At 43.7% G+C, this 27,320-nt stretch overlaps 1 protein-coding gene across 1 annotated transcript; it reads left to right on the top strand.

The window, feature by feature from the left end:
• The first annotated feature begins 2,386 nt into the window (after window positions 1-2,386).
• On the top strand, window positions 2,387-4,045 carry LOC126071478 (protein S100-A7-like). Its single transcript, XM_049875670.1, has 2 exons — window positions 2,387-2,557; window positions 3,881-4,045. The coding sequence occupies exons 1-2, from the start codon at window positions 2,387-2,389 to the stop codon at window positions 4,043-4,045; spliced, it is 336 nt and encodes a 111-aa protein (XP_049731627.1).
• Window positions 4,046-27,320: the final 23,275 nt, after the last annotated feature.

Here is a 27,320-nt window from a genome sequence, read left to right as displayed (position 1 = left end):
CTTCTTGGCTGTGACCCAGAATTTAGAAAACTGGTTGTAGGACGGCTACTGCCATGGCACCACCACAGCTCCCATTGCCACAAAGCAGGTGATTGGACAGTATCACTCAGGGTACAGCTTCTGTGGGCACTTATCTGTCTTGGAGCTGGCTTTGCAGCTCCCTCGGCTGCACCTTCTAAATCTCTCTGGAGATTCTCAACCTAATCATATCTGGGCCCTGGATGCAAAAGAACCTCAAAAATGTGACTTTCCACTTTCAATCTCCAAATAGGAGACCATACAGCCGAATTTGGATCTCGAGGGTGGTTCCTGGCATACCCCAGGGTCCTCACGGGGCTGTGTGGTGAGATGATACTGAAGCATCTCACTGACCATCTCTGGCTGAGTGTCAGTCCTTCCTCTGTCAGTAATCGCAGTCTCCCTCTGGGGATTCCTGTGAGGATCTGGCAAGATGATGTCAGAGAAGGTGTTTTTTAAAACATAGTGAGCTTCCCTGATGGAAAAGGTTTTGTTCCTGGGGCACTGGTGCCCACAGACAGCCCTTGCAGAGAGGCTCATGGCCTGAAAGTTGTGACAGCCAGGGCTTTGGAAATCACAGACGCCCCACTCACTGCCGCTGTGGCCCTAGAGGCCACAGTTTCATGGATATAGGTACCTGTGGGATGCTTCTGTGCAGGGTCACCTGTCCTGGAGTGTGGGCTCCTACAGGGCAGGCAATGGTGTGACCCCTTACCCAGTCCAGACGGTACACCATCAGAGGCTCAGCAAGGTGGCAGTATGATTAGGAGAGGGCTTTGAAGTCTGAGAGATCTGGGTTTGAATCCTGAATTTGTCATATTCTGAGTAAACTTGAGAAACCCATCCTCGGTCCAAATTTGCTTATCTGTAAGAAGGGAAAATACCTACCTCACAGTGGTAGAGAGCCTTATGTGAACTCACAGGGCTCTCATGGGACTCTGAGGCAATGTACATAAAACGGTAACACACTGCATGGCTCTTTACCAAACTTGGTAAAGGAGGCAGTTATTACTAGCCATTGATAAAATGATGTGGAATGACTGAATGAAGAAACAGGTGTTTCTTTCCTCCCAGATTCCTAGATTCCATCATCCTTGAGATATGGCAACGTACTCAACTCTGTCCACATGTCTCTTGCATGGGGCCTCCTCCCACTGGCCAGGAGCCTGGGCTGGGCAGAATTGTGGTGATGTGGCCTGATAGTGATAGGCACTGGAGACCCAGCATATCTAGAAGGAAGTTTTGAGCATAGCTTCTTCGGTGTGTCTCCCCACCCAAAGTGGTGCAATGTTTGGAGAAACTAATGAAGACTGCCACAGGGCACCCAGCCTCTGGGAAGATCCCAGGCGGAGCTGTATAAAGGGCCTGCTTTGTGCCTAGATACACAATCTCACTAATTCTCTCCTCCGTGATCATCCTCAGATCCAGTAAGTCTGCACCTGTCTCTGTTCTTTCCTAGGAGTCATGCCTGGTGCCCACTTGGTATGCCGTCTGCAGCTGTTGGGGAATGCTAACCTGACCTGGGAGTCAGTATGCGTGGGTTCTGCAACTAATAGAGTGGGACCTTGTGGTTTTCCTGGCAAATCCCATATCCCTTCTTCTCCACCGGTCTCAGTGGGGGGCTGGCTGGGTTAGATGATCTTGTTATTCCTCTTTTCTCACTATTAAGTGCTTTTCTGAGAAATGTCAGGTAAAAAATATGTTCCTCCTGTAGCCCTTGGTTTTCTTTATTCCCTGGATTCAGTGTGCTGTTCGGGCACAAGGTCTTCCAAAATAACTTCTGGGAAGGTCTTGGAGGGTGGAGGGGTCAGAATCGGTGGTGGTTATCACCGAGGTACATTGGTGTGGAATTCAACTTGGTCGTCCTGTTTGGAAGGTGGGAGTCCTACCACTGTGTCAGATATCCAGAAACCCAGGATTCTAGACCTGATTGCTCAGGCTGGCGGTCCTTGGTGATTTCCTAGGTGGAAGTGGGGAGAGTGGGGTAGACCAAAGGCTATGCTTGATGGGAATGTCTTGCCTTGGGATTTCATGTTTCTCTTTGTGATCTCACTTCCAACCGGGTGAGCCAGGAGAAGTTGCATACCCACCGCCAGCTGTTCAGCCTCTGCCCCTCACTAACACAGCCTTCATCTCCACTGTTCCACTCCCACTCATCCCAGACTCCCCCAGGAATGGTCTCAAGACCCAAGACTTGGTTCCACTCTCCCCTCCCTGAGACCAATTTACTTCACCATTTGAGAAAGACAAGTTCCTTTTGAGCTCAGCCCTCACTCACTCCTTGGCCTTGTCCTTCAAACTCTCTTCCACCCAGGTCATTCTCATTGATTTCTTTTCTGTAGACTCTTGTCTTGGAATAAAAGGCAAGATGAGCAACATTGCAGCTGAGAAAGTCAAGATATGCCACACTCCAGCTGAGAATGTGGTCCTGAGCTTGGTTGAACTATTTCATCGATACACCGGGTATGATGATAAGATCAACAGGGAAAACCTGCTGAAGCTACTGAAGGAGAACTTCCCCAACTTCCTCAATGACTGTGTGAGTAGGGGTCTGGCTCGTCTGGGGCAGGAAGAGGTGTGTTATGTGTACAGGGAGGGGATAAGGTGGGTAGACAGGGTCCATGGGCTTTGGCATGTCTGAGGACCCCACTGCTAAGTGGATACACTGTTTGTGATTGGCTGCTCTGGAGTCTGGCCCTTCCCTGAATAAATCTCCACACCTCTACTCTCCTCATTTTACCTCCAGGCCCGAGGCAGGGCCAGTCCCATGTGGAGGCAGAATGGAAGATTCTAGGAGCTCAGGACAAAGAGTCATGCTCTTTTTTCTCCTGGGTATCTGTCCTGCCACTGGGGCTCTGTTGCTGCGTGAATCTGGACAAATCACCCACAATCCGATCCTTAGTTTTCTCATCTACAAAAGGAGATAAAAGAACTTAATTTCCCATTTTGGCGTTGTTGAAATGAAATGACTTATGTGAAAATGCTTTGAAAAGGAGAAAAATTGGTGGACATATTAGAGACTCAAGAAAGTGTTATGATTTGAAAACCAGTGAATAGACTAAAGCATGTGCCCTCCCACTGGTCACTGAGAGTCCCCCCAAGGGTCTGGTTGCCTTGGGTTAAAAGGTTGCCTCCTAAAGGCTCTTCTTCACGTTTTCCTGAGAGAAGGGGTTAGTGTTAGGTGCTTTTTAGCATCATAGGAATATGCAAGCCTCCACTGGCAGGTGAGTGGTGGCTGTGCACCAAGGTACATTGGCGGGGAATTGAACTCGGGCGTCCTGTTTGGAAGGTGGGAATTCTACCACTGGGGGAATTCTACCACTGAACTACCACTGCCCGTGGAAGGAGAGGTAACACGGTGGGAATCACGAACCCAAAGACAGGGCCACCAACTTTTATATGGGCAAAGCACATTCATAGTCCTAATTTCATCTAACTGTTACAAGGAATCATTAGCACAGATTGAGACTAAGGAACAGAATAAATGGGACCAAACCGATAGGCTTTGATGGGAAAGAATTTAAGTGTGAAGAGCATTAGAGAATAAGGAGAGTAACTGGCTCGGCTGTAATGGTCCCGTGGGGGAAGAATGAAGACAGTGCACCTGAAGGGGAGGTGGTGGATGAGCCTGAGTCCCCTTGTCATTTATCAGTGTACTCCCCGTGCAAGTTCCAATTTTTGACCAGAGATCTCCAGTGATGAGTCAGGGCTTGACTTTGCTTGACCCCATCTCTCCATCTCCATAACCTCCCCTGACCAACCACACCTTTGGTTCACCCTAGGTGTTGTCTCTTCTTCTGTCTCTATTCTCCTCTTCTCCCTGGATAATGTTTTTACGTTTGTATGTTTTTTTACCCCACAGGAAAGAAGGGGCAAAGATTACTTATGCAATGTCTTTGAGAAAAAAGACAAGAATAAGGATAAGAAGATTGACTTTTCCGAGTTTCTCTCTGTAGTGGGAGACATAGCCACTGACTACCACAAACAGAGCCATGGTGTCCCACCCTGTTCCGGGGGATGCCAGTGATCCCTGGCCAGTCCAGCCTAGAGGCCTGCAGAGACCCCCAAAACAATAAATATCTCCTTGCACCTGATACTTGCATTACTCCTTCCTTCTCTTTTGGTGATATTAGTGGACAAATGGACAAATACTGACTCTCGGCTTTGTAGACTCTCCACAAGCGGGGGGTCAACCCAGCTGACATTTAGTGCAGAGAGGCCTTCCTGGTCTTATCCCAGGCCCACTTCTGCTCCTCAGGCCCCAATGTAGCCCAAGTGCTGGCATCACAGGAGGGCCCTGCTAGTATGGCACATACTCTTTTTTCTCCTGGGATAGAGCTGGGATCCTGGGATGTCTCTTTGTCTCCCAAGTGGTGCCTGTATGTGCGTAAGTGTGTAGGGGGTCGGGTATCTCTGATGTGGCACTGAGATATCCATCACCCACCTGGCTGTTTAGGAAAGAACAGGGAGGAGGAGAAGATGCTTTATTTCCTAGCCCTTCACTGCAGTTTCTTCTAAGGGCCATAGAGGAGTTGGATTTCTCCTCTGAGGTCAAAAGTACATCCTCGACCAAAGTCATGCCTTCCTGTGAGCCTGAGGGCCAGTGGGCATTTTCTCTATGGGTCATTGTCATGAATGGGGAGAGACAGCAAGGTTCTGAGAACCAGCTCTGCCTGCAGAAGTCTATGGATATGATTTTTTGGGGCTTGTATGTGATGTGTTAACCTGCAGAACGTGTGTGTGTGTTTGTGTGTGTTTATGCATGTGTGTGTGTGAATGAGAGGGAGCTTCTGCTCTGAGGTGTCTCTCCTCACTGCGATGTGAGACATGTGCACTGTGGAGACAGAAGTGAAGATTTGAAGAGCTTGTTGTCTAGTGAGGAAGTCCCAGAGAAAGCAAGTGAAAGAATAGGGCTGGTTAAGGTCCACAGTAGTTATGTGTTCCCTTTTGGGTGCTGGAGGAGTCCTCCCTCAGTGTGATACTTGAAAAATAAACTCACCTTTTGGCCAGATAAAGTGGAGAGGGAGAAACCAACTCCCAGTGTGGGATCCTCTACTTGGGGTCACACACTGCTGGGCACTTAGGACTTAGAAACCAACATGGCACAGGGGCTGCCTTCCCAGCCCTGGCTCTCTGGAGGACACCAATCTCCTTGTGGCTTTTTCCCTGGGAAGGCAGGGGGCTGCTCATTCTCGACTTACTCAAGCCTGAAAGAGGCAGGAGACAGGAGAGGTCATTAATCACTTCCATCCCCAGTGTCACTTCCAGGCCATGTCCCCTAAACCTCCTCCTTGAGGTTCACTCCATCTCGTTCCTTCACTCCTATGCGCTTGGGCACAGTTGCCTATTAACCTACTGATCACACCCATCTTTCAACCTGACCTGCTGTTTCCTTCTATATCCCACCCACGGGATATGCTTGGGAGAAGATAATAATCATATACTAATTAACTAACAAGTCCCTCCTCACCAATTCCTCCTCTTTACTTGGGGTCCCCTTCCACTCTGGGCTTTGTCAGAAGTTGGCTGTATTCCTTTCTGAAATTCTCCTTTCCCATATTCTCCTTTCCACCTACCTCTGCTTAGCCTTGCTGCTCCTTCTCTTCCTTGCTTTCATTTTCTCTACTTTTCAAACTAATCAGAAGCTTGGGTCGCTAAGCCTCTTCTTCTTCTCTCTTCCTGTCAACCTTGGCTGGTGTCACCTCCTTTCTTCAGCCTACCCGCCATGAGCCACCACCACGACTCAACTTGGCTTTTATCTTTTCTTTACCCACACCTGTCTTGCAACATCCCAGTCTAGAATCATTCTCAACTTTTGCCTCCTCTCTTCTGATACCCAGGGTGCTGATCCGTGATGATTGTTTTTGTGCCATGGCCCTAAAGTTGGTCTTCTGCCTGCCTCCTTGACCGCATTTTTCTCTGAACCTCTTCTAATAGTTATGCTCTGGGTATAGATCCAAGCGCTTGCAAATCCCCACAACACTTGATGCTATTTCCTGCTATCATTACATTTGCTGTCTCTGTTTCCTCTGCCTGAAACTTCTTTCTTAGTCTTGCCTGCCTTGGAACATCTTGTCTTAATTCTGAGTTTAAGTGTCATCTTCTCTGTAGTGATTGAACTCAGAGGTGACCCCAAGGATGTGATAAGTTCCCCTTTTCTGTCTCTATTTTACATTATGCTGATTTTTGTTTCTAGCATCCACAACACCTACTTCATTTATCTGATCTCTTGTATAATATGAGTTTGTAGAGGGCAGAGACTGTTTGCACCCCTGAATCCTCAATACCTAGCAGTATACCTGGCACAGAGTATGTGTTTATAAACATTTGTTCACACAAAACTCCTCTGAAAATTGATTGAATTGAACGCCGAGGTTCTTCTGCCCTTCGGGATAAGGGCAGACTGCAAAGTGGCTCTGGCACCTGTCAGAATATTTATAAACCATAGTAGGTCAGAATCCTGCTTCAGGGTAATCAAGAGTCCAAAGAGCTTTTGGGATCATCCATACAATCACGAAAATGGATTCTTGCAAAGGCAGGCATTGGAACCTGGATGGTGTCTTAGGCTGGGTTCTCTAGAGAAGTAAACCTGTTGCTGTTGAGTTGATTCCAAGTCATAGTTGCCCTATAGGATGGAGTAGAACTTTCCAATAGTATTTCCAAGGAATGGCTGGTGGATTTGACCTGCCGGCCTTTTGGCTAGCTGCCTTAGCTCTTAACCACAGTGCTAGCAAGGAGACAGGGAGAGAGACAAAAACAGAGAGAGAGATTTATCTCAAGAAAATGGCTCACACCACTGTAGGAGGCTGGCAAGACCCCAGCTTGTGGGTCAGGTGTCAGGTTGGAGACTTCTCCTGGCTCACGTAGCAGCAGGGGCTGATGAATTCAAGATTGGCAAGTCAGATGGCAGGCTGCTCACTCATAGACTGTGGAAGTTGATGAATCCAAGATCGGAGGTAAGAGAGCAGGCTGCTGGCTCACAGGCTGGAGAGGCCTACAACCCCAAGATTGGCAGTCAATATGGCAGTCCACTGGCTCAAGTCCCAAGAACCAGGGTTCGGATGATTACAAGTGGGATGCAGGTTCAGGAGTGAGCAAAAGCCAGAGAGGTTTGCCAGAATGTCCATATATATTGGATGCAGGCCGCATCCTTGAGGAAACCCCATTACAACAAGTTGGCTGATCATATCAGATCACATCATGGAAGTGATTACATTATATCACAAAATTAAGGATAAATGCATGATTACATAACTGCCAAATAATATCGTGACATAACTGAGAAAACTACATCATTACATGATCGCCAAACTACATCATTAGATAACTGCCAAATCACTGAGAATCATGGCCCAGCCAAGTTGAAAAACAACCTTACCAATCACAGTTCACCCATTGTCAACTTGGCATCTGTACACATCTCTTTAACCGTACACAATCACTGAATAAAGACTATTACAGAGTTGTACTTGCACCGAACATAACTAACATGCATATAATCAAAAACCCGTTTACATCTTATAATTTATAAATGAAGAAAACAAAAATATTTGATGCACAAATACAAAGAAGGAATGTTCATAACAGTTACAATCCTTGTTTCTGCAACTGGGTATGTGGTTGGAACTGGTATTTAGAACTACCTTCTTCCACCACCCATTTTCCATTCCCTTTGCCCTCAGCAAGCACTTTAGCTGGTTGTGGTTCTTTGCTTGGTGGGGTAATGCAACCTTCATTCCTGAAGGGTCTGTGCCATTAGTGGTCATGTCCGAATTGGGCTGCCGTAGTTTTCCATTGTCTGTAATCACAGATGCTAGTAGTACTTAGAGATGTCCTAAGGGATCTCGTGTATTCCAGACATACTCTTCATTACCTCCATTATGTAATATGAATCTTATTTGCACATGGTAATCTGGGTCAATCAAAGCAGCCAATGTAGTAACTCTCTTATTTGTCTGTTGATCCAGAAACATGAGGAGTGGCCAGGAGGCATTCTTAACTTCCAGTTCAATGGAATCAGTGCTGTGTCTTCTGGTGGGTGCATTCCTCCCTTTGGAACTAAGACTGCTAGACCCACAAAGCACAGGGTTGAAGGGACGGGAAACCAAAATTGTATGAGTGGGTGACTAGGGGTAATAGTGAGTGGTGCCATTCCCATTTCCACCCCTTGATTCCTGGACCCATGAATCCTGGCTATGGGAGAAACAAAATCATATATTGAACTCTGGTTTAGAGTATATACACCTTTCTGGAGAACATTGCCCCAGCTCTGCAAGGTATTGCCACTTAGCTTGTGCTTTAATTGTCTTTAGAAGACCATTCCATTATTCTATTAAGCCAGCTGCTTCAGAATGATGGAGAACATGGTAATACCAGTGAATTCCATGAGGGTGGGCACACTTTTGCACTTCATTTGCTGTGAAGTGAGTCCATTGATATGAGATGCTGCTGTGAGATACCATGATGGTGGAAAAAGCATTCTGTAGGCCCAAGGGTGGTAGTTTTGGCAGAAACATGGCATGCAGGGAAGGCAAATCCATATCCAGATTAAGTGTCTATTCTAGTAAGAAGAAAATGCTGTCCTTTCCATGATGGAAGCAGTCGAATGTAGTCAACGTGCTACCAGGCTTCTGGTTGGCCACCTTGAGGAATGTTGCCATATCAGGGACTCAATGTTGGTCTCTGCTGCTGGCAGATTGGGCAGTCAGTGGTGGCTGTAGCCAAGTCAGCCTTGGTCAGCGGATGTATATGTTGCTGAGCCCAGGGATGACCTCCATCTCTGCCACCAAGGCCCCTTCATGCATGAGCCCACTGGGCAATGACCCAAGTGGCTTAGAAAGAGGATGACTTGTTTCCATGGAATGTGTCTTCCTATCCACTTGATTTTTAGAATACTCTTCTGCCAACGGCACCCTTTGGTGAACATTCACATCAGAAACAAATACATTCGCTTCTTTCATCCATCCGGAGAGGTTTATCCACATACTTCTTCCCCGTACCTCCTTATCTCCTACTTTCCAATCAAGTTCCTCCCAAGTCCCTGACTGATCAGCCAAACCACTGGCCACAGTCCATGAATCAGTACAGAATCACACAGCTGGCTATTTCTCTTTCCAAACAAAATGAAGTGCCTGGTGCACTGCTTGATGTTCTGCCCATTGGGAGAATTGTCCTTCACCACTGACCTTCAGGAAGAAAGGGTCTATAATGCTGTCACTGTCCACTTTTGAGTGTGCCTGCATATCGTGTAGAACCATCTGTACACCCGGCATGATTGTTCTGTTCCTCAGTCACCTGATCGTAAGGAAGTCCCCATGAGGGCTTAGTTGCATACTGGGAGAGGGTAGGTAACGTGACAGGTGTTGAGACCGTAGGCATTTGGGCCACCTCCTCATTCAACTTACTTGTACCTTTGGGCTCTGCTTGGGCCCAGTCTCATATATAACACTTCCGTTTAATGACGGAGTGCTGCTGTGCACGTCTGACTTTATGGTTCTGTCAGTCAGACAACACCCAGTTCCTGATGGGCACTTCAGGCCACATGGTCACTTGGTGGTCTATGGCTAAGCACGGTTAAGCGTTCAGTCTCTACTAAGGCTCAGTAACAAGCCAAAAGCTGTTTCTGAAAAGGAGAGCAGTTATCTTCAGAGGATGATAGGGTTTTGCTCCAAAATCCTAAGGGTTTACACTGTGATTCACCAATAGTGGCTTGCCAAAGACTCCAAACAACATCTCTATCTGGCAGTGACATTTCAAATACTATTGGATCAACTGGATTATATGGCCCAAGTGGCAGAGCAGCTTGCAGAGCCGCCTGAAGCTGTTGAAGATCCATCAGTTGTCCTGGGCACCAATTCAAACTAGTAGTTTTCAAGTCACTTGATACATAGGCCAGAGTAACACACCTAGCTGAGGGATATGTTGCCTCCAAAATGAAAAGAGATTCACAAGTCGTTGTGCATCCTTTTTAGTTGTGGGAGGTGCCAGATGCAAGAACTTATTTCCATTTTAGAAGAAATGTCTCGACATGCCCCACACCACAAGACCCCTAGATATTTCATTGAGGTGGAAGGGGCCTAAATTTTTGTTGAATTAATTCCCACCTTCTAGCACTCAAGTATTTTACCTACAAGTCCAGAGTCACTGACACTGCTTCTTCACTAGGTCCAATCGGAATAATGTCATCAATTTAATGGAACAGTGTGACATCTTGTGGAAAATAAAGGTGATCAAGTTCCCTGCAGACTCAGTTATGGCATAGGGCTGGGGAGTTGATCTACCTCTGATCTAGGACAGTGAAAATGTACTGCTGGCCTTAATAACTGAAGTGAAACTGCTTCTGGTGTGTACTCATCAACCAGAATTAAGAAAAATGCATGGGCCAGATCACTAACTGCATACAAGGTACCAGGAGATGTATTCATTTGGTCAAGCAATGAAACCACATCTGCAACAGCAGCTGCAATTATGGTCACAACCTGGTTAAGTTTATGATGATGCACTCTTCTTTTCCAAGATCCATCTATTTTTTGCACAGGCCAAATAGGTTAGTTGAATAGGAAATTGGTAAGAATCACCACCTGTGCATCCTTGAAGTCCTTGATAGAGGCAGTAAGGTCTGCAATCCCTCCATGAATATGGTACTGCTTTTGGCTTCCTATTTTCTTAGGTAGGGGTAGTTCTAATGGCTTCCATTTGGCTTTTCCTACCATAATAGCCTTAGTCCACTTCAGGGATCCAATGTGGTGGTGCTGAGTGTTGGTGAGTGTATCTCTTCCAGTTATGCATTTGGGATCTGGGGAAATCACTACAGAATGGATTTGGGGACCCAGTGTAATGTGAGCCTGAGTTAAGACTCCATTAAGAACTTGATCTCGCTTTGCCCTCACTCTGACTGGTGGGCCACGGTGTTATTTTGGGTCTCCTGAAATTAGTGTCAGTTCAGAGCCACTCTCCGGTAATACCCAGAAATTCTGATTATTTCCTTTTCCCCAGTGAACATTCAGTGTCGTAAAAGGCTGTAGATCTCTTTGGGGAAGGCTGGCAGAAAGATTAACAGTATAGTTTTTGTTGATGCAGTGGGATCCTTCATCAAGGGACATGGCCTCCTTTTCATCCAGTGGATTTTGGGCCTATAAACTCCGTCAAGTCTGGGAACTGATTGAAGGGCCGTGACTCTCTATTCTGGCAATTTGAGTTAGACTGCTGTCCCTTTAACCTAGAATTCTTCTACTTGTACAGACCAAGTAAATATTTAGTAGATTTCCCATCTATTTCACTCCTAGGGGCACCATGACTAAGTTCCAACTCCATAAGTCCATATGAGTCAGACTGTTCTGATTACTGCTTTGACTCCACTGGCCATTATGGTAACCAAGCCCACCTTGTCTTTGCTGACTAAGTGCTACCACTTGGCCTCTACCACCACAGGGTCCAATCGGCTTCATTTGATTTAGGTGTCTTGATTCAGTTAGGAAAGTTCCCAATGTCAAGTCTAGCTTACGTAAAATAGCAATCACAGCAGGCTTTAAGGGTGGTGGACCTCCCTTTGCAAATGTGTTCCCCACTGTTGTGGTAAAGGTGTGTCCTCTGGGCCCTCCATGGGTGGGTCTGTGGGTCTACTCTACCATTTCCCTAAGGCTTTGGACACCTTCTTCCAAAGTATACCTAGGCGGCTCTGGTGCTTCAACTTGATTTAGTATAGGCCACCATGGAACCCATGCTTCAATGAACCAACCAAATAAGCTATTAGATTATTTCCTAACCTCTTGAGCTGAAACATTGAATGAAGAATCTGAGCTTCTTGGGCCCATAGCAATAATCTCAGACCGATCTAACTTTATGCTCCTTGCACTATTCTCCCTGAAAAGCCTTTCTCACACATATCCCCATTTCTGTTTGTACATATTAGAAAAGCCAAGGAGTTATTTTGGAATGTGGAGTACCTCTTCCTGGGTCACAATTTGTACTTTACCTTTGGGACTCCCTGGGACTTACATCTAGTTATAGGTCTGAAAGCAAAAATGGGTGCTGGGGATATGTCCTGAGAACATTCAGCAATGTCCTGTAAGGCTTCTGTCTCAGGTTATGCCCTACGCAATGAGTCAGATGCAGTGCCAGGCAATATCTTAGACAAAGGCTTTTCAGACACAGCTGGGTTAATCTCATCAGATGAGGGTGGAGAGGCTAATGATTTGAATGGAAATTGTGACTTAGCAGACAAGGATGCAGTAATCTATTCAGATGGGCGTGAGAGGAATGGTTCTGTTGGCAGCAGTGATTCAAGAGTATTTTGGGGCTCAGTATCCACAGCTTCCTGATTATCTAAGGATATGTCCCCATCCCACATTTAAGGATCCTATATCCTCCCTACCCATACCCTCACTTTAACTTCAGAAAGCATTAGAGGTTGGGAATTCAATTGGTCTTGTAATTCAGCCACTCTTATTAGATTCTGGGTTTGGTTTTGGCAATATCAGCTCATTTTCTACAAGAACAAGGTTTTCTTTCAGGGCACAAGTGGCAACTTTGAGGTCATTTGTGTGGCACTTGAGCTGTGACTCTGAGGTTCTGAGCTCACCTCTTTCTATTCCCACTTTGTCTAGCAAAAGTATGACTAACAAACCAGCTTCCTTACACTTCTCATTCTGAGAAAATTGTAGAAAAGTATGAAACATACAATCATTCTGAGCTTTGCCTCTCTGCAATACTTCATCTATGGGTGGTGGTATTTTGCGTATTTCTATTGCCACCTCGTGCCATGGGTTAGCAATGCCCTCTTTACTACTGCAAGCAGAGTCATCAACATCTTTAAGGCTAAGCAGGCTTGAGAGCCAGTTTAGAAAACTCATCCTTTTAATTTTCTTTCCCTAGAACCACTCTTGGTATGAAATATCTTAGGCTGGGTTCCCAAGAGAAGCAAAACCATGAAGCAGGTATGTATCTCTCTATGTAAGTATATATCTATATCTCTATTTATTTACATATATATATATATAGAGAGAGAGACAGAGAGAGATTTATGTCAAGGAAATGGCTCATGCAATTGTAGAGGCTGCAAATCTTGGGTTAGGCATCAGGCTGGAAGCTTCTTCGGTCTCATGTAGCTGCAAGGACTGACAAATCCAAGATCTGGAGGTAAAACAGCAGGCTGCTGGCTTACAGGCTGTGGAGGCTGGTAAATCCCAAGATCGGCATGCAGTGTGGTAGGCTGCTAGCTCATGTGCCAAGACCCAGAACTCAGATGATGATGAGTGGGATGCAAGGTCCAGAGTGAACAAAAGCCAGAGAGCCTTGCCAAAATGTCCATATACATTGGATGTAGGGCACATTCCTGAGGAAACTCGTCTTACAACTGATTGGCTGATCATATCAGATCCCATCATGGAGGTGATTAATCATCATATTACAAAATGGAAGATACCTGCATAATTACATCACTGCCAAATTACATCATCACATAACTGTCAGGCTATATCATTACATAATATGTCAACGACTGAGAGCCATGGCCCAGCCAAGTTGACACACAAGCTTTAAATTCTCCTTTTTCTGCATGGACCCACAATTGTTGTTTCAATTCTGAGCAGCACGGCTGACATGAGGCTGGAACGTTAGACAACTCACTGCCAGAGCAGGGCCTCTAGATTTTGAATTTCCCACTCTCTTACTAATCCTTCTAGCTTCAGTGCTGAGCTTCCCTCCACAAGCTGTGTTCACTTTATACCTTCTGCTCACACTGGCTTTAGGACTCAACAATCTGTATTAGTTTTTATGTTTTTGTTTATTTGTTTGCCTCCACCCTGAGATGTGAGCTTCGCAAAGCCAGGACCTTTGGAACTGGCATATAACTCATGTGTGTTGGTCTGTAAATATTCTGACAGGTGTCAGAGGCACTTGCAGTCTTCCCTATTCACTAGGGGAGGAGAGCTTGGGGTTAAATTGAGTTAATTTTCAGAGGAGTTATTGTCAAGTCCATGGCTCAGCTGTGAACGAGGCAACTGGGACAGTGAACTCAGCCTCATCCCTGAGCTCAAAATTTCAATTAGACAGTTCAACAAAAATTTCTTTTAAAAGAATCAGCACTGAGCTGGATCCTATGACACTGAGGTTGAAGATGTCCTAAATGTGCAACTTTTCCAAACTGCCGTACCACTCCATCATCTCTAACATCAACTAATCCCTCTCCCTTCAGCACTCTCCCTCACTTCTTTGGGTTCTGTAATTTACTGCAATGTCTCTATAAAAGAAATGGTTCACGAATTTGTAGAGGCTGGCAAGTCCCAAATCTGAGTCAGGTGGAAGCTTCTCCTGACACAAGTGACTACTGGTGCTGATGAACCCCAACTGGCAGTTCAGACCACAGGCTGCTGGCTCACAAGGTTGCACAATCAGGTCAGTTGATAAGCTGCTGGCCCATGGGGCTGTGGAGGTCTGTGAACCCATAAATAGTAGGTCAGACAGCAGGCCTGTGGCTCAAGTCCCAAGAACTGGAGGTCAATTCATCATGAACTAGATTTGGGATTCAGATGCAGAGAGAGAGAATCCTGCCATGTCATCTACACATATACCTTACATGCAGCCCACACTGCAGGGAAGGGCATAACTTGAGTAAAGGTGGGACTTGAGTCAAGTTCTCCTGCCAGGCTGCATTCCAAGGTACACCCTACACAAATTCTGCCTCATCAACATTAGAGCTCAGGACCCATGACCCAAAAAATGGAGGAGAAACATATAACACTGGGAATCGTGGCCTAGCCATGTGGGCACATAACTCCAGCCATCATATGATCCATATATCTGATTTGCATAGTCCCACTCCATCATTGCATGTGAGTCACAAAGACCACAGCTAGAAGGGGCATATTCATTCATTCATTATACCACACCTGTGTTTTAATTTTCAGGGAATTCGAAGGAATTCGATGGGAACCTAATGTTACTGTTTAGACTGGTGAGAAAAGGGCAATACAGACTAGCGTTTAAGAGTCTGAGTTTTGGAGTCAGACCCATTTTTTAGGGTGTTGTTTATGCCTTTGTTGCTGCGTGAAGTCTTTCACTCAAAAGCAATTGGTAACTATTTCTGTTATTATTATTTTTGTGTTGTTATTGTATTGGTTTGGAGATCTTGGATAACTACCAATTCTCCCAAACTCAGGTCATACTTGCTTTTCAGGGAGATGTTGCCACTCCAAGAAGAACTAAAGAATCCTGTGTTCACACGAGATGCCATTACCTCTTGCCCAGAGGCATAAGGATGACCTGTTGGGGAATACGTTGTTTGAGGCACTGAATGCTCCTGCCTTTCTCCTACCACCCACTCTGCCTCCTGCTTCCCACCTCTGGCTCACATCAGTAGACAATCCTTTGTAGGAGTCCTTTCTTCTTGCCTTGAGGCAGTGGGGCTTAGAGCTCTTTTGTGCTTATGATGATCCTTCTTTTTATAGAACCATTGTCCCAGCCATTCCTCCTCTGGTGTTTACAAAGTTATGCAAACAACAAAAGGATTTTATTGCAGCATTTTCTTATGCTAATAAAAATAATCAGTAAATAAATGTTCGAGCTGAACAGAAGATTTCAAAGAGCTGCTGGAAAAAATAATGTAAAGTGTTACGCTGGCATGTGTAAAGAGCTGGAGATAGAAAACCAAAGGGGAAGGACGTGGTCAGGATTTCTTGAGTTGAAAGAACTGAAGGAAAATTCAAGTATTGAGTTGCAATACTCAAGGACTGTAGGGGGAATATACTAAAATGATACAGAAAGCATACAAAGAAGGTGGAAGGAATACACAGACTCTGTATACTAAAAAGAATTGGTCAGTGTTCACCCGTTTCAGGAGGTAGCATATGATCAGGAACCAAGGCTACTGAAGGAAGAAGTCCAAGCTGCACTGAAGTGTTTGGCCAAAAACAAGGCTCCAGGAACTGACCGAAGATCAATTGAGATGTTTCAACAAATGGAGACAGTGTTGCAACTGCTCACTCATCTATGCCAAGAAATCCGGACTTAAGCTACCTGGGCAATCAACTGGAAGATACCCATATTTATGCTTATTACCAAGAGAGGTGATCCAACTGAATGTGGAAAGTATTGAACAACATCTTTAATATCACATGTAAGCAATATTTTGCTGGAGGTCATTGAAAAGTTGCTGCAGAGAAGTATATCAACAGGAAACTGCAAGAAATTCAAGCTGTGATTAGAAGAGGACGTGGAACCAGGGATATCATTGGTGATGTCATATGGGTCCTGGCTGAAAGCAGAGAATACCAGAAAGATGTTTACCTGTGTTTTATTGACTACACTAAGGGATTCGACTCCGTGGATCATAACAAATTATGGATAACATTGAGGAGAATGGCAATTCAGGAATACTTAATATTGCTTATGAGGAATCTGTACATGGATCAAGAAGCAGTCATTAGGACAGAACAAGGTGATATGGCATGGTTTAAAGTCAGGAAGGGTGTGCTCCAGGGTTGTATCCTTTCAGCATGCGTGTTCAATCTGTATGCTGAGGAAATAATCCGAGAAGTTGGAGTGTATGAAGAAGAATGGGACATCAGGATGGGAGGATGGCATGGACTGGATTGTGTCTCCCCAAAATATCTCTCAACCTGGCTTGGTCATGATTCCCTTGTATGATTGTTACCATTGTCTTCCATTTTATCTTCTGATGTGATTTCTCTCTGTGTTGTAAATCCTAACACTATGGTGTAATAAGATGGATTAGCTGCAGTTATGTTGATGAGGCCTACAAGATTAGGCAGTGTCTTAAACCAATCTCTTTTGAGATATAAAAGAGAGAAGCAAGCAGAGAGACGGGAAAGTCATACCACCAAGCACGCAGCACTGGGAGCAGAGCACATCCTTTGGACCCGAGGTTCCTTTGCTGAGATGCTCCCAGATCAAGAGAAGGCTGATGCATCACAAGGACCTTGTTTCAGAGCCAACAGAGAGAGAAAAAACCTTCTCCTGGGTCTTGTGCCCTGAATTTGAACTTTTAGATTACTGGACTGTGAGAGAATAAACTTCTCTTTGTTAAAGCCATCCAGATGTGGTATTTCTGTTATAGCAGCACTAGATGACTAAGACAGAGTAAGGCTCAGTAACAACCTGCATTATGCAGATGGTACAACCTTGCTTGCTGAAAGTGAAGAGGACTTGAAGCACTTACTGACGAAGATCAAAGACCATAGCTTTTAGTATGGATTTCAGCTCAACATAAAGAAAACAAAAATCGTCACAACTGGACCACTAAGCAACATAATGATTAAGAGAGAAAAGATTGAGGGTGTCAAGGATTTCATTTTCCTTGGATCCACAATCAACACACATGGAAGCTGCAGTCAAGAAATCACAAGATGCATTGCACTGGGCAAAGTGGTTGCAAAAGAGCTCTTTAAAGTGGTGGAAAGCAAAGATGTCACCTTGAAGACTAAGGTGTGCCTGACCCAAGCCATGGTGTTTCCAGTTGCCTCATATACATGTGAAGGCTGGACAACGAACAAGGAAGGCTGAAGAAGAATTGATGCCTTTGAATCGTGGTGATGGTGAAGAATGTTGACTATACATACCATGGACTGCTAGAAGAAGGAACAAATCTGTTTTGGAAGAGGTACAAGCAGAATGCTCCTTAGAAGCAAGGATGGTGAGACTACATCTCACATGCTTTGAACTTGTTATCAGGAGGGATTAGTCCCTGGAGAAGGACATCATGCTTTGGTAAAACAGAGGGTCAGCAAAAAAAGGAAGCCCCTCAATGAGATGAACTGGTGCAGTGGCTGCAACAATGGGCTCAAGCATAGCAACCGTTGTGAGGATGGGGTCACTATGGGTCGCTATGGGTAGCATGGGTTTGTTATTGGTTGGAACCAACTTGAGGGTGCCTAAGAACAACAAATAAATGTTCAGTCAGAAAGCATTGGCTAAAGAAATTCTGGAAAGGCTTTATCATGGAATAGTGTGTATCCTTGAACAGAATGAAATAAGCCCATACTGTTTTTTTGTTGTTGTTGTCCTGGGAATGTTCATCAAGTAGAACGGTGCCTGATACATCAGAACAAAGAAAGAAACAAAAAACCATTGCCATGGAGTTGATTTTGACTCACAGCCCTGGTGGTGGAGTGGTTGCCAACCAAAAGGTCAGCAGTTCGAATCCACCAGCCATGCCTTGGAAACCCTATGGGGAGTTCTACTTTGTCTTATAGGGTTGTCATAAGCCTGATTCATAGTAGGCTCTTAATAAATATTTATTAAATGAATGTTATGAATGACATAATGTCAAGTGAAGAATGGATTTACAGAATGCATGCATAGTGGATTCATTTTTTGTTAAATCACCCCCCCCGCCCCGGGTGGAAAAACATTGAAAATAATTCTGCACGGTAAGTCTTTGGATGATGAAACTGTGCTGGGCTAGCTTCTGTTTTTTTTTTTTTTTTTTGAGGAGAATTTTATTGTCTCCTTTCTCTTACAATAAAAACTAATCTCCATTTACAGATTGCAGTGTGAAATTAGGCTGTATCATTATATTATATTTAATATTAAAGAGTTTTCAAATAGTAGTTCATAATGCATCAAATATTTACCTCAATTATTATTTTCAATATTTCCTTAAATTTGATATCAAATTATTGTTTCTTAGAAGTCATGAGTCTTAATGTGTCAGCATCTTTAGATAACATTGCGGGACTTTTGAAAAACTTGAGTATTTACAAACATATAATAAGTTGCATACACATTTTTTTTTTAACATAAAGCTTTTCCCAGTTTGAAGTAACTGTTTTAGTAACCCAATAGTTTTTTTTTTTTTTTTTATTGTGCTTTAGGTGAAAGTTTACAGAACAAATTAATTTGCTATTGAGTGACTAATTCACAAATTGTTTTGTGACACTGGATGCCAACTTGCTATGTGCCAACATTCTCCCTCTCTTTCCCCCATCAGTTTTCCAATCCCTTCCTGCTTTCTTGTCTTTGCTTTTGTTCTACTGTGCCCATTTAGTCTTGTATACATGATTACACTTCCAAGCACATTCTTCATGTATGTTATTGTTTGCCGTTATACACTCGTCTGATCTTTGGCTGAAGGGTGAACCTCAGAAGTGACTTCAGTACTGAGTTCAAAGGTGTCCAGGGGCCATACTTTTGAGGTTTCTCAATTCTGTTAGACCAACAAGTCTGGTGTTTTTGTTGTGAATTCAAATTTTATTCTACATTTTTCTCCCACTCTGTCCAGGACCCTCTATTGTGATCCCTGTCAGAGGAGACAGGGGTGGTAGCCAGGCACCATCGAGTTGTTTTGGACTCAATCTGGTGGAGGTTGTGGTAGTTGTGGTCCATTAGTCCTTCAGACTAACTTTTCCCATGTGTCTTTTGTTTTGTTCATTCTGTTTTGCTCCAGTGGGAATGGGACCAGCAGATGTATCTCACATGGCCACTTGAAGGCTTTTAAGATCTCAGATGGTACTCACCACAGTCAGAAGTATAACATTGTCTTTATAAACTATATTATTCCTTTTGAGCTAGTTGTTCCCTGAGACCATGGTCCCCAGCCCTCAGCCCAGTAACTCGGTCCTTCAGGGAGTTTGGATGTGTCTGTGATAGCTTCTGTGTTTTCTGATGTATTTTTCAATGAGTATGTAGTACTTTAAAAAACATACATATCATATTCATATCAAAGTTGGTTTCATTTTGGGAAGCCAAAGATAGGGGAAGAGGACGTGGTTATATGGAGGCACTGAGTGTGGTGAAAGTGGCAAGACTGATGAGTTAAGCATTAGGGAAGTGGTGGGGAAGATCAGTAGGCTCCAGTTAGGGCTGGGGAAGGCAACGAAAAAGGCCCCAGGATGGAAGATAAGGCCAGATAGCCCTGGGACAAATATCTGAGAGTCCTAATCAGAGTGAAGTCTGAGGAAGAGATGTGAATGGACTGAAGACCTGGACGGTTTCCAGCTGCTTTCCCCAGGGGCTGCGCAAGGCTGGGGATGGAACCCTCAGAAAGTTGTCTTATTCAAAAGTCATTTTTGTTTAGCATTGCTGTTCTTTATTCCTGCCAGTCTTAGTGGTGAGCTTTAATTCCTCAGAGACCGTTTGGTGATTAATTAGTAAAGGTAGTTTGCCATCAGTTCCAGGACAGTTTAACTAATTGGCATCTTTAAAATATAACTTAAAACCAGAGGAGAAACTAGACAAGGTGTGTTGGACATCATGTTGGGCCATGAAACAAGAATGCTCTCAAGGAGAGGGCGGGGCCAAGATGGCGGACTAGGTGGACACTACCGTGGATCCCTCTTGCAACAAAGACTTGGAAAAACAAGTGAATCGATCACATACATAACAATCTACGAACTCTGAACAACAAACACAGACTTAGAGACGGAGAATGAACAAATACGGGCAGACAGCGATCGTTTTCAGAACCAGGAGCCAGCGTACCAGGCGGTGACCTTCGGAGCCCGATCTGGGGCAGAGCCCGGGGGGCAGGCGGCACAGATAAGGGGCCCAGCCTGACACCCCGAACTCATCCCAGGAGGGAGCCTAGCTGGTTGGTGCGGGCAGCGTAGCGGCGCAGCTGGTTGGAGAAGCACCCAGGAGGCAGTGACTGATATTGGAGCGGGGAGAGCAGCGTCCCAGCCAGGGAGCCATCCCGCCGTGAGTTTGGGGGGAAGCAGGCGTGGCACGAGCGTGGAGATCAGCTATATTTCCCTAAAGCGACCCCGGGGGCGGCCCTAGCCGTTCACGCGGGTGACGGCCACCCAGTACGGGCAAGCGGTGCCGCGCACCAGAGGGAGAAGTCCCTGGGAGGAAGTGACTGGTCTTGGAGCAGGGAGAGCAGCGTCCCAGCCGGGGAGCCGTCCTGCTGGGATTTTGGCTGGTGCGGGCGGGGCGTGAGCACGTTCCCCTGAATAGACACCGGGGGCGGTCCCAGCTGTTCGTGAGGGCGACGCCCACCCAGTTCTCGAGAGCGGTGCGGCGCACCAGAGGGAGAAGTCTCCGGGAGGAAGTGACTGGTCTCGGAGCAGGGAGAGTAGCGTCCCAGCTGGGGAGCCATCCCGCTGGGATTGTGGAGGGCGCGGGTGGGGCGTGAGCGGGGGACCAGTTATATTTCCCCGAATTGACCCCGGGGGCGGGCCCAACCGTTCGTGAGGGCGACGCCCACCCAGTTCGCGCGAGCTGAGCGGCACGCTGGAGGGAGAAGTCCCCGAGAGGAAGTGACTGGTCTTGGACCGGGGAGAGCAGCGTCCCAGCTGGGGAGCTGTCCCGCTGGGATATTGGCAGGCACAGGTGGAGCGTGAACGCTGGAATCAGCTCTAATATTCTGAGGTGCTACACTCCTAGCTCTCTGATCCCTCCCCCACCCTCCCCAGGCGGCGCCATTAACATCCGAATACCCGGAGCCAGAGGGAGAATTCAGATAGGGATCTGACTGCATTTTTTTTAAAGCTGATTACCTGGAAAAACTAGTTTCCCAGTGATGGCTCGGAGACAGCAGTCCATATCAAACCACATAAAGAAACAGACCATGACAGCTTCTCGAACCCCCCAAACAAAAGAATCAAAATCTTTCCCAAATGAAGATACAATACTGGAATTATCAGATACAGAATATAAAAAACTAATTTACAGAATGCTTAAAGATATCACAAATGAAATTAGGCTAACTGCAGAAAAAGCCAAGGAACACACTGATAAAACTGTTGAAGAACTCAAAAGGATTATTCAAGAACATAGTGGAAAAATTAATAAGTTGCAAGAATCTATAGAGACACAGCACGTAGAAATCCAAAAGATTAACAATAAAATTACGGAATTAGACAACGCAATAGGAAGTCAGAGGAGCAGACTTGAGCAATTAGAATGTAGACTGGGACTTCTGGAGGACCAGGGAATCAACACCAACATAGCTGAAAAAAAATCAGATAAAAGAATTAAAAAAAATGAAGAAACCCTAAGAATCATGTGGGACTCTATCAAGAAGGATAACTTGCGGGTGATTGGAGTCCCAGAATAGGGAGGGGGGACAGAAAACACAGAGAAAATAGTTGAAGAACTCCTGACACAAAACTTCCCTGACATCATGAAAGACAAAAGGATATCTATCCAAGATGCTCATCGAACCCCATTTAAGATTGATCCAAAAAGAAAAACACCAAGACATATTATCATCAAACTTGCCAAAACCAAAGACAAACAGAAAATTTTAAAAGCAGCCAGGGAGAAAAGAAAGGTTTCCTTCAAGGGAGAATCAATAAGAATAAGTTCAGACCACTCAGCAGAAACCATGCAGGCAAGAAGGGAATGGGACGACGTATACAGAGCACTGAAGGAGAAAAACTGCCAACCAAGGATCATATATCCAGCAAAACTCTCTCTGAAAAATGAAGGAGAAATCAAGATATTTACAGATAAACACAAGTTTAGAGAATTTGCAAAAACTAAACCAAGACTGCAAGAAATGCTAAAGGAGATTGTTTGGCCTGATGACCAATAATATCAGGTACCAGCACAATACAAGGTCACAAAACACAACGTCCTGATATCAACGCAACTCAAATAGGGAAAGCACAAAAACAAACAAATTAAGATTAATTCTAAAAAATAAATAAATAAACAAAATAATACACATAACAGGGAATCATGGAAATCAATAGATAAAAGATCACAATAATCAAAAAGAGGGACTAAATATAGGAGGCATTGAACTGCCAGATGGAGAGTGATACAAGGCGATATAGAACAATACAAGTTAGGTTTTTACTTAGAAAAATAGGGGTAAATAACGAGGTAACCACAAAAAGGAATATCAATTCCATAACTCAAGAAAAAAGCCAAGAAAAACGTAACGAGTCAACTAACATAAAGTTAAACATTATGAAAATGAGGATCTCACAATCTTCTAAGAAAACCGTCTCAGCACAAAAAAGTATGTGGAAAAATGAAATGGCCAACAACCCACATGAAAAGGCATCAAAATGACAGCGCTAAAAACTTATTTATCTATAATTACGCTGAATATAAATGGACTAAATGCACCAATAAAGAGACAGAGAGTCACGGACTGGATAAAGAAACACGATCCATCTATATGCTGCCTACAAGAGACACACCTTAGACTTAGAGACACAAACAAACTAAAACTCAAAGGATGGAAAAAAATATATCAAGCAAATAATAAGCAAAAAAGAAGAGGAGTAGCAATATTAATTTCTGACAAAATAGACTTTAGACTTAAATCCGCCACAAAGGATAAAGAAGGACACTATATAATCATAAAAGGGACAATTGATCAGGAAGACATAACCATATTAAATATATATGCACCCAATGACAGGGCTGCAAGATACATAAATCAAATTTTAACAGAATTGAAAAGTGAGATAGACACCTCCACATTTATAGTAGGAGACTTCAACACACCAGTTTCAGAGAAGGCCAGGACATTCAGTAAGAAGCTCAATAGAGACAGGGAAGACCTACTTACAACAATCAACCAACTTGACCTCATTGACTTATACAGAACCCTCCACCCAACTGCTGCAAAATATACTTTTTTTTCTAGTGCACATGGATCATTCTCTAGAATAGACCACATATTAGGTCATAAAACAAACCTTTGCAGAATCCAAAACATCGAATTATTACAAAGCATCTTCTCTGACCACAAGGCAATGAAGCTAGAAATCAATAACAGAAAAACTAGGGAAAAGAAATCAGATACTTGGAAACTGAACAATACCCTCCTGAAAAAAGACTGGGTTATAGAAGACATCAAGCAGGGAATAAGGAAATTCTTAGAAAGCAACGAGAATGAAAATACTACCTATCAAAACCTCTGGGACACAGCAAAAGCAGTGCTCAGAGGCCAATTTATATCGATAAATGCACACATACAAAAAGAAGAAAGAGCCAAAATCAGAGAACTGTCCCGACAACTTGAACAAATAGAAACTGAGAAACAAAGGAACCCATCAGGCACCAGAAGAAAACAAATAATCAAAATTAGAGCTGAACTAAATGAATTAGAGAACAGAAAAACAATTGAAAGAATTAACAAAGCCAAAAGCTGGTTCTTTGAAAAAATTAACAAAATTGATAAACCATTGGCTAGACTGACTAAAGAAAAACAGGAAAGGAAACAAATAACCCGAATAAGAAACGAGAAGGACCACATCACAACAGAGCCAAATGAAATTAAAAGAATCATTTCAGATTACTACGAAAAATTGTACTCTAACAAATTTGAAAACCTAGAAGAAATGGACAAATTCTTGGAAAAATACTACCTACCTAAACTAACACATTCAGAAGTAGAACAACTAAATAGACCCATAAGAAAAAAAGAGATTGAAACGGTAATCAAAAAACTTCCAACAAAAAAAAGTCCTGGCCCGGACGGCTTCACTGCAGAGTTCTACCAAACCTTCAGAGAAGACTTAACACCACTACTACTGAAGGTATTTCAAAGCATAGAAAAAGACGGAATACTACCCAACTCATTCTATGAAGCTACCATCTCCCTGATACCAAAACCAGGTAAAGACATTACAAAAAAAGAAAATTATACACCTATATCCCTCATGAACATAGATGCAAAAATCCTCAACAAAATTCTAGCCAATAGAATCCAACAATACATCAAAAAAATAATTCACCCTGATCAAGTGGGATTTATACCAGGTATGCAAGGCTGGTTTAATATCAGAAAAACCATTAATGTAATCCATCACATAAATAAAACAAAAGATAAAAACCACATGATCTTATCAATAGATGCAGAAAAGGCATTTGACAAAGCCCAACACCCATTTATGATAAAAACTCTTACCAAAATAGGAATTGAAGGAAAATTCCTCAACATAATAAAGGGCATCCATGCAAAGCCAACAGCCAATATCACTCTAAATGGAGAGAACCTGAGAGCATTTCCCTTGAGAACGGGAACCAGACAAGGATGCCCTTTATCACCGCTCTTATTCAACATCGTACTTGAAGTCCTAGCCAGGGCAATTAGGCTAGATAAAGAAATAAAGGGTATCCGGATTGGCAAGGAGGAAGTAAAGCTATCACTATTTGCAGATGACATGATCGTATACACGGAAAACCCTAATGAATCCTCCAGAAAACTACTGAAACTAATAGAAGAGTTTGGCAGAGTCTCAGGTTATAAAATAAACATACAAAAATCACTTGGATTCCTCTACATCAACAAAAAGAACACCGAAGAGGAAATAACCAAATCAATACCATTCACAGTAGCCCCCAAGAAGATAAAATACTTAAGAATAAATCTTACCAAAGATGTAAAAGACCTATACAAAGAAAACTATAAAACTCTGCTACAAGAAATTCAAAAGGACATACTTAAGTGGAAAAACATACCCTGCTCATGGATAGGAAGACTTAACATAGTAAAAATGTCTATTCTACCAAAAGCCATCTATACATATAACGCACTTCCAATCCAAATACCAATGTCATATTTTAAGGGGATAGAGAAACAAATCACTAATTTCATATGGAAGGGAAAGAACCCCCGGATAAGTAAAGCATTACTGAAAAAGAAAAAGAAAGTGGGAGGCCTCACTCTACCTGATTTCAGAACCGATTATACAGCTACAGTAGTCAAAACAGCCTGGTACTGGTACAACAACAGGCACATAGACCAATGGAACAGAATTGAGAACCCAGATATAAATCCATCCACATATGAGCAGCTGATATTTGACAAAGGACCAGTGTCAGTCAATTGGGGAAATGATAATCTTTTTAACAAATGGTGCTGGCATAACTGGATATCTATTTGCAAAAGAATGAAACAGGACCCATACCTCACACCATGCACAAAAACTAACTCCAAGTGGATCAAAGACCTAAACATAAAGACTAAAACGATAAAGATCATGGAAGAAAAAATAGGGACAACCCTAGGAGCCCTAATACAGGGCATAAACAGAATACAAAACATTACCAAAAATGATGAAGAGATACCAGATAACTGGGAGCTCCTAAAAATCAAACACCTATGCTCATCTAAAGACTTCACCAAAAGAGTAAAAAGACCATCTACAGACTGGGAAAGAATATTCAGCTATGACATCTCAGACCAGTGCCTGATCTCTAAAATCTACATGATTCTGTCAAAACTCAACCACAAAAAGACAAACAACCCAATCAAGAAGTGGGCAAAGGATATGAACACACATTTCACTAAAGAAGATATTCAGGCAGCCAACAGACACATGAGAAAATGCTCCCGATCATTAGCCATTAGAGAAATGCAAATTAAAACTACGATGAGATTCCATCTCACACCAACTAGACTGGCATTAATCCAAAAAACACAAAATAATAAATGTTGGAGAGGCTCCGGAGAGATTGGAACTCTCATACAGTGCTGGTGGGATTGTAAAATGGTACAACCACTTTGGAAATCCATCTGGCGTTATCTTAAACAGTTAGAAATAGAACTACCATACAACCCAGAAATCCCACTCCTCGGAATATACCCTAGAGAAATAAGAGCCTTCACACAAACAGATATATGCACACCCATGTTTATTGCAGCTCTGTTTACAAAAGCAAAAAGCTGGAAGCAACCAAGGTGTCCGTCAACGGAAGAATGGGTAAATAAATTGTGGTATATTCACACAATGGAATACTACGCATCGATAAAGAACAGTGACGAATCTCTGAAACATTTCATAACGTGGAGGAATCTGGAAGGCATTATGCTGAGCAAAATGAGTCAGATGCAAAAGGACAAATATTGTATAAGACCACTATTATAAGATCTTGAGAAATAGAAAAAACGGAGAAGAACACATACTTTTGTGGTTACAAAGCGGGAAGGGAGGGAGGGAGGGAGAGGGTTTTTTTATTGATCAATTAGTAGATAAGAACTGCTTTGGGTGAAGGGAAAGACAACACTCAATACAAGGAAGGTCAGTCTCATTGGACTGGACTAAAAGCAAAGAGGTTTCCGGGATAAAATGAAAGCTTCAAAGGTCAGCGGAGCAGGGGCTGGGGTCTGGGGAACATGGTTTGAGGGGACTTCTAAGTCAATGGGCAAAACAATTCTATTATGAAAACATTCTGCATCCCACTTTGAAATGTGGCGTCTGGGGTCCTAAATGCCAACAAGCTGCCATCTAAGATACATCAATTGGTCTCAACCCACCTGGAGCAAAGGCAAAGGAAGAACACCAAGGTCACACGACAACTAAGAACCCAAGAGGCAGAAAGGGCCACATGAACCAGAGACCTACATTATCCTGAGACCAAAAGAACTAGTTGGTGCCCGG

This window comes from Elephas maximus, chromosome 3, assembly GCF_024166365.1.
Source record: "Elephas maximus indicus isolate mEleMax1 chromosome 3, mEleMax1 primary haplotype, whole genome shotgun sequence".
NCBI classification, from domain to species: Eukaryota; Metazoa; Chordata; class Mammalia; order Proboscidea; family Elephantidae; genus Elephas; species Elephas maximus.
The sequence above is the reverse complement of the archived record's forward strand: the minus strand, read 5'-3'. Positions and strand labels throughout refer to the sequence as shown.